This window comes from Melitaea cinxia, chromosome 10, assembly GCF_905220565.1.
Source record: "Melitaea cinxia chromosome 10, ilMelCinx1.1, whole genome shotgun sequence".
NCBI lineage: Eukaryota > Metazoa > Arthropoda > Insecta > Lepidoptera > Nymphalidae > Melitaea > Melitaea cinxia.
Genome location: NC_059403.1, coordinates 9407442 through 9423635, shown reverse-complemented (window position 1 = coordinate 9423635; position 16194 = coordinate 9407442). Strand labels below are relative to the sequence as shown.

The window sequence follows — 16194 nt, the reverse complement described above, 5'->3', positions numbered from 1 at the left end:
AACAAAAGCAGGCGATACTATAATTTTTTACCATAAAGAAAAAAAAAACCTAAGTAAAGTTTCACAGACTGTAAAAATATCGTTTATATTAAATAAAATAAAAAAAAAAACTACAAGTAGGTTTAACTATATTTAAGATCGTATGAGTATGTCAGTAGATTTTGAATATGAGAAGGCTGCAAGACCTGGCTTGCAACTGAGTATAAAGTGCACGGAATTGACGAAAACATCTCACCTTACGTTGTTTTGCTTGTGGTAGACACCTCGTTCCGCTTATAAGATAAAGTTTACTTACCTTAAGTAAATTTGTTTTCAGAAGTGTGATAGATCGGTAACCATAAAAAATTATCACAAGTCACATCTATTAAAATGTCCCCATAAAAGATTTTTTGTTATGACATTTTTATTAAAAACTAGCTGTGCCTGCGACTTCGTCCGCGTGGAACATAATAAAAAAGTTTTTGTTTAGTTCGCAGAGTTATAAAGTAAATAAATTTCTAAACTAAAAGTAGCCTAAGTCACTCCTTATTACATCAGCTATCTGCCGGTGAAAGTCCCGTCAAAATCGGTCCAGCCGTTTCAGAGATTAGCCGGAACAAACAGGTAGACAGACAGACAAACAAAAATTGTAAAAATATTTATTTTGGTATAATGTATCCTGTATACATCCATATATATGCATTTAGTAAAAAGCGGTTATTTTAATATTACAAACAGACACTCAAATTTTATTTATTAGTATAGACTTACTTAAGATAAAAGTAAATATGCAGTATAATGTATGTGGATTATTTATATAAAGTTTTAATTTTTATTTTCATTGCTACTTTGTAAAAGTGAAACCAGGCTAAAAAAATAAAACGAGATAAAATTCAATATTTATTTTAGTTAAATGAAGTTTTCGTATATAGAAAAATCAGAAGAGCCTAGATAACAACAAAATCGGTACATTAATTTTTATTCATTTTGGTGTATCTATTAATTAAAGAGATCGGAAACCTAGATGAGTCGACTACGTCTGCTAGAGGGCGCTGTATACAATCAAATTTGTTTGGCAAACTTATTGATCCAATTTTACCCCACCCATAAAGGACAGACAACCAAACCGGAAATAAATATTTGTATGAATGCAAATGGATGAGGATTGCGGAAGACCGGGATGTGTGGCGCGAACTTGGGGAGGCCTATGTCCAGCAGTGGACTGCGATAGGCTGAAGTGTGTGAAGTGATGAATGCAAATAGGTATCCACTCCGAATGGAAAACTAACCCGCGACCGCCGGTGTTTATGCACAACCGACGCGGCACACGCACCTTTAAACCCGAGGTCGTTTGCTAAATAGTGACAAGAAAGTAATGAATGATCATTTTTTATTTTTATATATATTTAGCTATTACGTATTTTTAAACATTTTGAGCATTAACGATAAGAATAAGAAGACACTCTTCTGTGTTCAATTTTGTATCTTAATTTTCTTATCGCTAGTATCGATATTTTTTAAAAACTTAAACCCCAAATCACGATTTCCTTTTCAAAAAGAAAAATGTATACGTACTTTTGCATTATAACGTTAACTAATTCGTGTAAATACGTGTAATGAGTCAACTTTATGAGTTTATATGTAACTATTTATTTAAAAAAAATGTATTACACCTGTTAGTTAAATATAGATACTTGTTGAGATTAAAATGTGTACCTTTGATTTAAATATGATAAAATGATATCAGAAACAATGAGGTAGGCAGGCTTGATGTTAACAAGTAAACACGGTTACGATACTGCAATGCACGTTTAATAAATACTTTTGATGTTTAAATAAGTTTCAAGGAACTGATTCTAAAACTAATTAAATGGACATTAGTAATATAACGTAACACAAACATCAAAAATTTATTAACTTTGTGAATTTAACAGTAAAGGGATTTATCTTGACAAATACATTTAACTGATACTTAGGCCTCAATTTTCAAAATACAGTGATAAAGAAATATTCTTGTATACCTACAGAGTTTTTAAAAATATTAAAATGTTGTCACGCAAATATAAAGTAATTTGTTACTATTAAGTAGGTACTGCCTACGCCGTGACACCGCGTTGGCGCAACGGTTATAGCCATGAATTGTACCCGTTGCGCTGACGGTTGCGGGTTCGATCCCCGCACATCACAAACATTTGTATTGGCCATACAGGTGTTTGCCGTGGTCTGGGTGTTTGTGCAGTTCTTGTGGGTCTCCCCACCGTGCCTCGGAGAGTACGTTAAGCCGTCGGTCCCGGTTGTTATCAAGTACACCTGATAGCGATCGTTACTCATAGTAGGGAATATATCCGCCAACCCGCATTGGAGCAGCGTGGTGGATTAAGCTCTATGCCCAGCAGTGGGATATTACAGGCTGAAGCGTACGTATAAGTTAATTATGGACATTATATAATTTAGTTATATGTAAGTAGAACTCCGTCTACTTTTGGTAGTAAACATATGTTTAAACAAGACAATGTAACTAAAATAAAACAAAATATTAATAGTAAGCACATTGCTGTTTGTATTATCATCGACTTAAAAAAGCTTTTGATACGGTAAGCATATGTATATAATTATATATTGATTAATAAATGAAATAAAATTGGCACAACTGGAAACGCTCATAAAATTTTTAAACCGCATCTCAGTTATCGTCGTCAAGTAGTCGAAATCGGAAATAGTCAAAGTAGACCCAAAATTATCACTTTTGGAGTTCCCCAAGATTCTATATTAGGGCCTCTAACGTTCTTAATATACAATTAACAGTATTACTCGAATTGGATTAAAAGACGACCTTTCTCTTTATGCTGATGACATTACTTTGTTCTACTGTGGAAATTCAATTAAAGACATATTGAGCTGTGCTCAGAGAAACCTAGATACCTTAGAGAGGTGGTTTTAGGGTAATTTACTTACTATGAACGTATCTAAGACTAACTACATAATGTTTGCAGCAAAAAATAAACAGGTTTCGGATCATGAACCACGCAAAATAAATAAATAATAATTATTAAGGTAGATAAAGATAAACACTAAGATTTAGTACTGGACAGTTTTATTCCAGGGAAGCCACATATTGGTAGAGTAAAAAATAAATTAACGTTTCACGCAGGTTTATTGTGTGGTATTGTGGGATTATTTCCTCGAAAAGGTAAGTATAATGTATACAATTCACGCGTGAAACTCTACCTTCTTTAAATTTGGGGTAAACCTGCTAAAACGAAATTAGCGCCCTTGCAAACAGCCCAAAATAAACTCATAAAGGTTTTGTTCCATTATGAATTTTTAACCCCGACCGATAAAATTTATAAAGAAACTAACATAATGGACATTTCGCAAACTTATATATGTACAACACCTGCATTTTGATTCAAAAGATTCTTAATATAGACATACATACATACATATATACTCACCTAATTTTCCCAAAAAAACCTCAAATTAGCAAAATTAGGTTTAGAAACGTTGATCACATTTTACTACATAGACCACGAATAAAATATGGCATAAAAATGTAATGTTCGAAGGTGCTCAACATTATAATAAATTAGCTTCGGATATAAAAAATTAATAAAAAAAACTAAAAAAGTTTTTAAAGTTTTATATTACTAATAAATTTAAAAATACTAATAAACATTACAAACTTAAACATGCTAACAGAATAATAATACATATTACATATAAATCATATATATACTAATAATATACACTAATAATATACAAAAAAATACGTTATATATTTATTTATTTATTTATTTTATACTTTATTGTACACCACAAATATATTACAAACAAAGCATAAAGATATTTTTAAAGCGAAAAACTTTAACTATTTTTTTTTTTTTTTTTTTTTTTTTTATATAAGTCAGTAGTAATGTTCTTATAAGATTATGCCAAAAACATGAACCATAATATAGGGATTTTTTAATTTTAGTTAAATAAAAAATATTAAAATTAATAGCTTTTAATTTTTTTGGTTTTTTTTATACTTAGTAGGTATTCATAGAACTTGTTAGTTTTAACCGACTTCCAGAAAAGGAGAAGGTTCTCAATTCGAATTTTTTTTTTTTTTTTTTTTTTTTTTATGTATGTTACTTCAGAACTTTTGACTGGGTGGAGCGATTTCGACAAATTTTTTTTTGATCGAAAGGTGGTGTGTATCATTTGGTCCCATTTAAATTTATTTGAGATCTAACAACTACTTTTTGAGTTACATATAACTTTCGCATAACTTTCTACTGGATGTACCGATTTGATAATTTTTTTTTTTTTTTTTTTTTGTTGGAAAGGGGATAACCCTAGTTTGGTACCATGATAAGGAAACCGGGATCTGATGATGGGATCCTAGAGAAATCGAGGAAAACTCTCAAAAATTCGCAATAACTATTTACTGGGTGTACCGATTTTGAAAATTTTTAATTTAATCGAAAGCTGATGGCTATCATGTGGTCACATATAAATTTTATCGAGATCTGATTACAACTTTTGGAGTAATCTTTGATAATGCGTCTTTACTTGACTATTTTTTCGTCTACCTACGTTGTATTACTTGTCAATATAATTGAAGTCGGTTTTTCTTCGTTTGACTGCCAACACAATTATTATTATACCTACCATAAATAAAAACTGCTATAAGTATATCCAAGTAACCAAGTTTTTAAAGGCTTGTTTAAACATATGTTTGCTACCAAAAGTAGACGGAGTTCTACTTACATATAACTAAATTATATAATTTCCATAATTAACTAATACGTACGCTTCAGCCTGTAATATCCCACTGCTGGTCATAGAGCTTAATCCACCACGCTGCTCCAATGCGGGTTGGCGGATATATTCCCCACTATGAGTAACGATCGTTATCAGGTGTACATGATAACAACCGGGACAGACGGCTTAACGTGCTCTCCGAGGCACGGTGGGGAGACCCACAAGGACTGCACAAACACCCAGACCACGGCAAACACCTGTATGGTCAATACAAATGTTTGTGATGTGCGGGGATCGAACCCGCAACCACCAACGCAACAGGCTGCAACTTCTGCAGCAACAGGTACAATCCATGGCTGTGACCATTGCGCCAACGCGGCGTCTATTATCATCAATAATATATCAATTAACTAATACACAAATATTTAAAAAAAAATTAACTAATAAAATTAAAAATTAACTAATACATAAATACTAAGTACATACCTAAATGTGTAGCACACATGTAGCAAGCGGCTTAAAGTTTAATCTTAGAGCAAATCTTGTTGATATCTCAGTTAACTCGTTCACAATGTTATCTGGAACGACAAATATTAGCATAGTTGCCGTTAGTAGTTAGTTCCCTCGACCTTGTTGTGGCTTTATCAACCCATATATTAACCTAAAATAACACCTTTCTGTTAACATTTACATGTTGTTAAAATAGTAGAATGACCACTTAATTATCATTTAGGTAACATGAAAGAAACTTTTCACATCAAGTATAAGAAAAAAAAATCCGGAAAATTAAAACAATTAATTACTGTAATGATTACTTAAATGCTACGTATTAGTATCCAATATATTATCTAGGAGCTTTGCTTAGACGTGTTAGTGGTAGTGAATTGTTTTCATGATTATTAATAATAATTGTGTTTGCTTATTATAAGGTAGACTAAAAAAGACTCATCATTTTTCGACCAAATTTTAATGGGACGATACAATTTCAAACAGTAGCATTGGAAAAAAAAAGATTCTGCAAAATCAGTACACCCCGTAAAGAGTTCTGAGGTAACGCACAAAAAAAAACAGTCATATTGAGAACCTCCTCCTTTATGATGTCGTTTAAAAGTAACTGTCTAGAAATGGCTTTCTAGGCACTTATGTTACGATATGCGTACATATAGGGAATATTTATTATTGCTACTTATTTTTAAGTAGTAGATAAGGTACTCTATGCAACAATTCAATTTTATCAAAGAAAAATAAAATTATTGGTCATATTTTATTATTAAAACATTATACACACATACATACATTATTATATTATTTGTTTTTGTTTTATTTTCTTATTATATATGTAGCCTTGACCATTGTTACAAAGAAAAAAACATTTTTTCTATTGCACGTAAGATTTATTACTATTACAGCGTGTTAGTTGAATACATTAATATAAAACCATTAAGAATATATACAGACACGCATTGGCGCAGCGGTCACAGCACTGTTTAGTGGCTGTTGCGCTAGCAGTTGTGGGTTCGATCCCCGCACATGACAAACATTTGTATTGACCATACAGATGCTCGCCGTGGTCTGTGTGTTTATGTAGTCCTTGTGGTTTCCCCACCGTACTCGGAGAGCACGTTAAGCCGTTGGTCCCGGTTGTATCATGTACACCTGATAGCGATCGTTACTCTTAGTAGAGAAAATGTCCACCAACCTGTATCGTGGTGGATTAAGCTCTTTGTCCTACATGGGAAAAGGGGTCTATGCCCAGCAGTGGGAAATTAGAGGCTGAAGCGATTAAAAATATATAAAGCTTATTTGAAGTGGTCTCAATCGGATGCAATATAGTCCTTTAAACCAGAGGCCAGTTATCAATAGAAGCACGCACTCTTTCCATGGTAAAATTCTTCACTTCCAATCATATGGATTGCTTAGGGACTCCAAATTGTCATGGCATTTAGAGCAAGCCATGCTCTTTAAAACTGATCATAAATCATAATCCAGAGAATTAAGACCGGGACTAGATGGCGGCCAGTCTTCAGCTCTGAAGAAGTCCGGAATATTAGTTTCTAACCAAGATTGGTTGGATCGAGTTTTATGCCCGGCGCCGAGTTTTGCTGAAAGGACCATTCTTGGTTTTTGAACGTGGTGTTGTTAAGGGGCTTAGCTACCTTCTCAAGAATGGTATGGTAATGGTACACTTGTGGCGATATTTTGATACCTCTTTATGAAAAAACTTAAATATGACTTAATAACTCCTTCATAGCTAATACCCCACCAAACCATCACTGAAGAATTGTGTTCTGTTGATTGATTGCGAAGCTTTCTTAGAGCTTTGAGCATAAATACGTTAATTTTGTTTGTAAATATATTTCTCAATTGTAAAAATTTTCTCATCCATAAACAAAATTTTTCTGTGACCTCCCTTTGCGTACCGCTTAAGTAGTTGTTTTGGTTTTACCACCCTATTATTTTTTAAATTATCAGTTAAAGTTAAGAAATGACCAGTGCGTCTTTTATAGGCTGCAAGTCCTAAGTCATGAAAAAAGAAAATGAGAATACACAATGAACAATCATAATTATAAAAATGATCGATTCCAAATTCAAATGTAATATTTAGTTTTTTTTTTAAATGTAACTGTATATATGGCCAGGCTATGTATTTGTACATACGTCACTACTTAGAGCACATTTCAGCGGTTTCTGATAATGCTATCTATATACAAATAAATAAAGTTTAAGAATCCTAGGGAGCACTACGAATATAAACTTTTAGACGACCATGCTAGGATAGCGATTAGAGATTGTTACAAAACATACATATCGAACACCGAAAAATAAACATCACCAAAAACCCCCAACTTTTTTGGTCCTTTGTGAAAGCCAGAAAATCTAAATCTAGTGATATTCCATCCACTATGTACCTGGGAGAAAATGTTGCAACATCGGGAGAGGAGATAAGCAAACAATTTGCTGCACACTTCTCGTCAAATTTCATGCCGTCCATTTGCCCAAATTCTATACGAACTAGCTCATTCAGTTACTCTCAATTCAATCTAGCCAAAATTACTTTCACTGAAAGAAAGGTGCTAAAGTTGCTAAGTAATTTAGATGCATGTAAGAGCCCAGGATCCGATGGCCTACCTCCATTTTTCATAAGAGATAGAGTAGATATAGAGAGATAAGAGTGTTGTTAAGAGGTTATGAGTCGCCACCGTATTTGTCTACCTCTGGGGTACCACAGGATTCTCACCTGTGGCCGATTTTATTCATGATTTTCGTAAATGACATTGTATGCTCCATAACGCACTGCAAATGTTCCTTATATGCGGATGATTTAAAGGTATATAAGGAGATTAAATCGGATTTGGATGTCTTTCTCCTTCAACAAGACTTGAACGCAATTCAGAATTGGTGTCAGGACAACTTGATGATTCTCAATGCATGTAAATGCTATATTATATAGTCATATGTCATTTGACTTTCACTCGTAACAGGAACGTACGATCATCAACATATGATCTAAATGGTGTTTCTCTGCAGAAAGTTGATACTATCCGTGACTTAAGTGTACAACTTGAGAGGAAACTTCGTTTCGTGAACCATTTCTATTCGATAGTAGCCAAAGCTTCAAAAATGGTTGGTTTTGTAAAGAGAACTTGTTCTGAGTTTCGATCAGTATTAACCCTTAAGGTACTATACAATACCCTAGTCAGAAGCATCTTAGAGTAGGTACGCGTCCCCAGTCTGGAATCCCTCGTATCGTGTTCACGTTAATAAGATAGAACGCGAAAAAAGCTTCACCAGATTTCTACGTTTTAAATGTCCTGGATGTTCTTATGATGCTGATTATTCGGTTAGATTAAGCTAATATGTACGATTTTATTTTTGTGTTACCCACACATTAGGAATTCTAAACATTTTTGAATATCATATCAAAAATTGACCTCGTGATGACATCGTTCCATAGCTTGATTGGCTAGAGCGCCGACACGGTCAGTCGGAGACGCGGGTTCGAACCCCGCTGGAGCGGTCAATTTTTGATATGATATTCAAAAATGTTTAGATTAAGCTATTTCAACATGATATATATCATTAGAACACCGTAGAAACTCATCTGATCGGATTGTGCTTTATAAAATCATAAATAATTTAATTAATGTACCCGACTTGCTCTCCGAAATTAGTATATGTGTACCTTGATAAAGCTTGGTGAGACCGAAACGCAAAATAAATACCATCACAACAAGCTCATCTAAGACCAAACTTGGTCAAAATCACCCATGAATCGGTTAATTACCAACTACAATAAACTAGACAGTTGCTGTGGCATTGACATCTTTGCGGACACATTACTCCAATTTTTTTTTTTTTTGATGTAACGATAGAACAAAGTTCTTTTTTGTGAGTGTTGTGTACTTCTGTAAGTGACTAGTTCACCATAAACTTATTTTTACGAATATTTGAACCAGTATTTTTAATAGTGAATAAGTCGTTCAAGTACCTTTATAAGAATAAATGAATAAATAAATGAATAAATTTTAACATTGAAGAATTAAAAAAAAATCGCTTTTTACTAAGTGCATATGGATGTATATACAGTACATATACCAAAATTACATTTTTTACAATTTTTGTCTGTCTGTCTGTCTACTGGTTCCGGTTAATCTCTGAAACAGCTGGACCGAGATTGACGGGGATTAGGCTACTTTTATTTTAGAGACGCATTTATTTTATTACTCTGCGAACTGAAAAATAACTTTTTTGTTAAATTCCACGCGAACGAAGTCGCGGGCACTGCTAGTCTGATATATAAGGCTATCCAAAGGATAAAACAAACCTCAAATTTTATTTTTATTACGACATTATTAATTTAAACAATGGCTGCTGGAAATTCTTCCCTAGCATGTCTTACGTATCGAGCAATAACTCCTTCAATTGATAAGCTGTGCATACACGTAATTAATGATTAATAAATACTTCTATTAATATAATTGTGTAACTACTTGTTTCTTTAGTACCTAATAGCTTATGTTAGGGGTTAAAATTTAACTTGTAATGTATACTTTATTTCAATGTTTTTAAAACTATGGAACGAATGTGAATGATACTAAAAGAGCCATCTTTCAAACATAAATAATGATTATTTAGTTTTTTACATTGTTTGAAATATAATTTCAGGCAAAATGTACTATTGGAGTGTCCATCACTGGACAACGGGGATAGCTACACGCAGTCAGAGTTCCTCTCGCGACTGGCTCACGAGTGCCGCTATGACCGGCTGCTCCTACCTACCTATCAGACTGGCGAAGTGGTATATGTACATGCCAGCGCTTATGTTTACTTCATACAACCAGCAGAAGCTCACGATTTGGTAAGATAGATTCTATTATAATATTGACATTATATGATTTCTATTATAATATTGACAATTCATCAAATTCAAGAATCGCATCTTAACATAATTTACCTGCGCTTTGCCAATTTACAAAAGTAAGTTCAAAGGGATATAATTCTAGGTACATCAGTTTTCACGAAAAATGATTCTGAAACTTAAATATAGAATATAAATTAGATAAACAGTGTTCAATACTTGAAAGTGATTAATTACTGACAAAGGGGTCGCTTGCTTCAGCCTGTAATATTCCACTGCTAGGCATAGGCCTCTTTTCCCATGTAGGAGAGGATGAGAAGGATCAGAGCTTAATCCATCACGCTGCTTCAATGCGGGTTGGTGGATATATTCCCTACTATGAGTAACGATCGCTATCAGGTGTACATAATAACAACCGGGACCGACGACTTATCGTGCTCTCCGAGCCACAGTGGGGAGACAAGCACTGTACAAACATCCAGACTACAGAAAACATCTGTATGGAGAAATACAAATGGTTGTCATATGCGGGGATCGAACACGCAACCGCCAGCGCAACAGCCACAAACCAGTTCTGTGACCGTTGCGCCATCGCCAAAACGGCGACAATTTGATGAATATTCACGTTTTTTTTTTTGTTACATTACTTTATGCAAAAATTATTGCCTTAACTATAGAAGATTGAAGTAGGGTTTTAAGATTTTCTGATAATGCCCATGATCACATCACAAAGTCAACTTATACCTCTTATCACAGGCACACAATTATATTTTTATTTAATTTTCGATTTTTAGGTATATTAAATACAATATTGAATTACTTAATTTATAATAAAAAATATTTGATTGAAGAATTTTCTTTGATTTTACTTTAAGATACCATAACATTGATATATTACTCTATCATTCCAGAATTTCAAATTGCATTTTCTTCTACAACTACGGTGGACAGACGCGCGGCTTGCATATACGTTGTATTCGCCTGAACGTACGAAAATCATCGGAGAAAGTGATCTCCGTCAACGAATTTGGGTTCCTCATCTGTACATGTCCAATGAACAATCGTCAAGTCTCATGGGAACCGACAGTAAGGACGTCTTGATATCGATAGCACCCGATGGCGAAGTGTTGTTTAGTCGTCGAATGCAGGCAGTACTTTACTGTTGGATGAATCTTCAAAAATTTCCATTTGATGACCAAAAGTGTTCAATGAACCTAGAAAGCTGTAAGATTTCTTAACTATATTATTCAAATATTCATAGAAAATAGAATTGAAAACATTTTCATTCATAAAATTATATTTTCAGGGAAATATAATGCTTCAATTTTACGACTAATGTGGGAAAAGAACACCCCAGTTCGACTTTCTTCGGAGCTGCATTTGACCGAGTACTCCCTCCTTGATTACTGGACTAACGAATCCGTTGTTAGAGGCGACATAGTCAATATGCGCCTAGGAGGTAGATGTAATGTCATTTTATGTGTTTGTGACGTCATATAATATTAACATAACATTTACATTATATTTACTACACTATTCATTATAATTTGCAGCTGGAAACTACAGTGCATTGAAGTTTACCTTTAAATTGGGCCGTGAAGTCGGTTACTATCTCATGGACTATTTCATTCCATCGATGATGATTGTGGCTATGTCATGGGTTACGTTCTGGCTACAAGCTGATGCTTCTGCGCCAAGAATTACGTTAGGTAAACAGCTTTTTCTTTCTTTTCGATGGTGAAAATTCTGAATTTCCTTATTTTATACGATAGCTATAAAATATAACATAAATCAAGTAAATATATAAGATCCCTAAATTTCCGACTGCACAAAGTAAACTTCTCTTTGTTGGTTATATATTTGTGGGTCCGACTGTATAATAAAATTGCATAAACGATATTGAAATTTTCTGAAAAGAAATTTAAAGTTTGTATTGAAAAAAATTAATAGCTGAAGTTTACTATTCGGTGTAGGATTATATAGATGATAAGGATGTGTGGACTTAGTGACGTTATACTTCATGCATGTATAAGAATACATATTATACTTTTTTTAAAGTAACTGATGAGTTTCTTGACTGAGAATCTGCATTCCGCCCCGATTGTAGCTTCACTTAAAAAATAAAAATTGTAAAATGACAATACCAAGGTGCTTTTAAAGTCTATTTGAATAAAATATTGCTTGATTTTGATTTTGACAACAATTTCAACATTGAAAAAAAAAAACACGAAATATTCAAATCCTAAACTTTAAAATGTATAAAAACGTATTTTATTAAGCATAGCATAAGTTCAAACTAAACAAAAATCGCGTATATATTTCAAATTAGCACAAACATGCACGGTTTGTGTACATAGGTATTATAACATTATCACTGACGCAGTTCGCAAAATTTTATTCTAAAAATATAATTATTACATTACAGGTACTAGTACTATGTTGTCGTTTATTACCCTCGCCTCGTCACAAGCAAAGACTCTACCGAAGGTTTCTTACATCAAAGCGAGTGAAATTTGGTTCCTGGGATGTATTGGTTTTATCTTCTCTGCACTAGTGGAATTCGCTTTCGTTAACACCATTTGGCGCAGAAAGTACGTTGATTTTAATTATTCATATATTTTGAAATAAAATAGATACAATGTCCTGCTAGTGTAAAAAGTTTAGCGTATTTGTTACCGCGTATATAACTTGTTACTTGATAGAATAATCTTTCATGAACAAAACCTTTTATTGGCAGTTAAAAAACCTGCATTCGTATGAATTAATAAACTAGCAAAACGAACGCTAAACCTATAATATCTCAAAAGTCAAAACTATGGTCGTAGTCTCTGGGATATAGTGTTGTATATTTTTAGGTAATTTTTTTAATATATTTATTTAATAAATAAAATTGGAGTGTCCGGTACATATACCAAAATAACATTTTTTACAAATTTTGTCTGTCTGTCTGTCTATCTGTTTGTTACGGCTAATCTCTGAAACGGCTGGAACAATTTTTACAGGACTTTGGCTGGTAGCTGATGTAATAAGGAGTAACTTAGGCTACTTTTATTTTAAAAATTTATTTATTTTATAACTTTGCGAATTGAACATTATTTTTTTTTAATTCCAAACGGACGAAGTCGCGGGCATAGCTAGTCATATATAATTAAGTATCATCATCATCATCATCATCATTCCAGCCTATTGCAGTCCACTGCTGGACATAGGCCTCCACAAGTTCGCGCCAAAAATGCGTGAACTCATGTGTGTTGCCCATAGTCACCACGCTGGGCAGGCGGGTTGGTGACCGCAGGGCTGGCTTTTTCGCACCTAAAACGCTGCTGCCCGTCTTTGGCCTGTTGTTTCAAAGCCAGCGGTTAGATGGTTATCCCGCCATCGGTCGGCTTCTTAAGTTCCAAGGTGGTAGTAGAACTTTGTTATCCCTCAGTCGCCTCTTACGACACCCACGGGAAGAAAGGGGGGTGGCTATATTCTTTTTTTTTTTTCGTGCCGTAGCCACACAGCACTATATAATTAAGTATATCTTAAGTATAAATACTTATATGAAGTATGGTTCTTTTTAAATTTAATTAAAATCCCATCACATTTTTCTCTTTCAAGTGGTTTCAAAAGGAATGCGGAAGTAAATCTATTAGCTTTTTTTTTAATGTAGACTAATAATTGCTTAAATCATTTGAGATTATATTTGATCCAACGATTATAAGTAAAGTATTCGTAATAAATGTTAATTAATAATTAAAAAAAAAGTAAAGTATCACTATCATCGAATACTATTAAACGAGCAATTCTTGTATATATATCCATGAAATTTAGTGTGCAGGGGATACCTGGTATCTGCCAAAGTAACCATGAGTTAAACTTCATATTTGGCCATTGCGCATATCGGTGTTGGGAGCATGCACTGAGAAATTTGCAGCTTTTATGAAATGACCAAAGGCTGGCCATTCTGGGCTCTCGGTCTTAAATACAATGTTAACAGATGATAAAATAACAATCGCGGTAATTGCCGTAGAATTAAGGGTTCACAGTGTTCGCGAAAGCTTAAAAAATTGTATCGACGTTTTGGTTTTAAAATAGGAAGGTAGTGAGCCTTAAGAAGGTGAACAGCAAGTACATCCTGAAGAGCACGCTGACGCCTCGTCTGGCGCGCAAGGAACTTCAGAAGGAGTTGCGCGAGTCGTCGCCGCAGCTGAGCAAGTCGCGCTCGTGCTCCTCACTGCAGCAGGAGACCAGCAGCGACCCCGCGGGCCCCGGCTACAACAACTACCTCACCGTGCACGTGAGTACCGAGCGCTCTCGCCCCTGCGCGACCGCGCCAATCCCTCGTACACGACGCGACTACTTTACTCTTGCCATGTTATTATACTAATACGTTAATGTTGCTACAGTTTCGCGAGAGTACCTTTCTTTAGTTTTTATACAATTACTTGTTTTTTGAAGGTAAAATCTAGTGTAATCGAAACTTTTATGTATGGTATAGTTTCCTTTAAATTTCGTTTGACAGTAACAATTTTTTATCGTTTTACGCTAACCACGACGGAATAGTTAAGGTAGGAACTAAATCACGCAAAGGAAATACAATTTCATCAGATAAATATTTTAAAACAATATTTGTATTGAAAATTGTATATATTTTAAAACAGAGTTTCCCATCTGCACTGAACTTGCCTACGATCACGACTCAGAGCTACGACGACCTTATAGCGTCGGGAGGCAGGCAGCCTCGTGGAGGCACCGAAGGCAGCGAGGGCTCTGACGAGCCGCCCAAGCATCACACTTGGACTCAGATGACTCCGCAGGAGATCGCCACGTGGATAGATAAGCGATCCCGCTTCATGTTTCCCATTCTTTTCATATTCTTTAACATCGTCTACTGGACTTTTGTCTATTGTCTATAATTCCTTTTTTAATCTGTGTACGTTAGAGTCGGCAGTATGGTCAATAGCCTTACGCCCTGGTATTCATTCGAGGGAATGCAAAAGGGATATACTTTATTTTGTGGTCTACGCTAATCATAACTAATTATGTTACAATAGACTTATGTTCCTATAATGTATTATCAATACTTATATGTTATAATAGTTCATGTTTTAATGGTTTAAACATGTGTTGAATATAAGTAATGTCTTAGTCACAGAGAATCTTCTCTCGAATCTTATAGAAATTATTTACGTAAAAAAGCATTTTTTATTTAGTTTTTTATAGTCTCCGAAGGTCTATTATTTGATTTAGGTAAAAAAGTCATTGTATTTACTTATATTATTGCTAGGTGCTGTTTTTCATTGTATTTAACTCTGTGTTAAATAGTCGAAACAGTAAAAGTTTAGTTTCAAGGATGAACTATAAAAACGGTAGTATTTTCTATTGCGTTGTTAGTGTTGTTACTATGTCAAATAATACTAGCAATGTTGTAATTGAAAAAATGGAAAAGTTGTACAAAAATTTTCTGTTTCATGAAATATTATTGTCGAGTAAAATATAGTCATATTTCGTAGATTAGTTATTTATTTATGTAATATAAACATTTCTAAGTATTTGTATAAAATATGTCCTGTTACGTTATTGTTTTATCGTAAGAGGACGTTCATTAATCATGTGAAGTCGAAATTGTGTGACATGTCGAAAAAAATCATAAAATATCACAAAGAGGGCTGTAACAACATATCACGTGTATTTTTCGTTGATCGCGCGGTTTCGAAACCAATCCTGATTCTATTTCTGAAAAAAAAAACCTGCAACTTTGATGTTTACCTGAAAATTAAATGCTTAATTTTCCAAAATTTAATAACGTTATACCTGTGTTTAAAAATAATATTCTGACAATTTCACTATACTTTGTACAAAGAAATACACGTGGTTTTTGAATTTAGGGAGTGGTCTAAAACCACATACCGAAATGTGGGCGTGGACGACGACGAGTGATAAAAAAATTATTATAATTTTGAAAAATTAAATTTTAATATTGTATTTATTTCACGTTAGATTAGATGTTATTTTTATAAAAATAAAAAAAAATAGAGAATGAAAGAGATTATTTAAGATTAAGTTATCGTGAGTGATTTTAATAAATAATAATATTTATATGAAGCAAAATAAAACATTAAGTT

General features: G+C 33.8%; 1 protein-coding gene across 1 annotated transcript; it reads left to right on the top strand.

Annotated features, from left to right (window-relative positions):
* Positions 1-3717: 3717 nt before the first annotated feature.
* Positions 3718-16194, top strand: LOC123657338 (pH-sensitive chloride channel 2-like; the record flags this gene model as incomplete). The annotated part of the gene is made up of 8 exons (XM_045592905.1): positions 3718-3749; positions 9892-10084; positions 10996-11308; positions 11391-11549; positions 11638-11793; positions 12510-12675; positions 14165-14366; positions 14731-16194. Coding segments are annotated over 8 exons (1476 nt in total), but the record flags the coding sequence as incomplete, so codon positions are not given.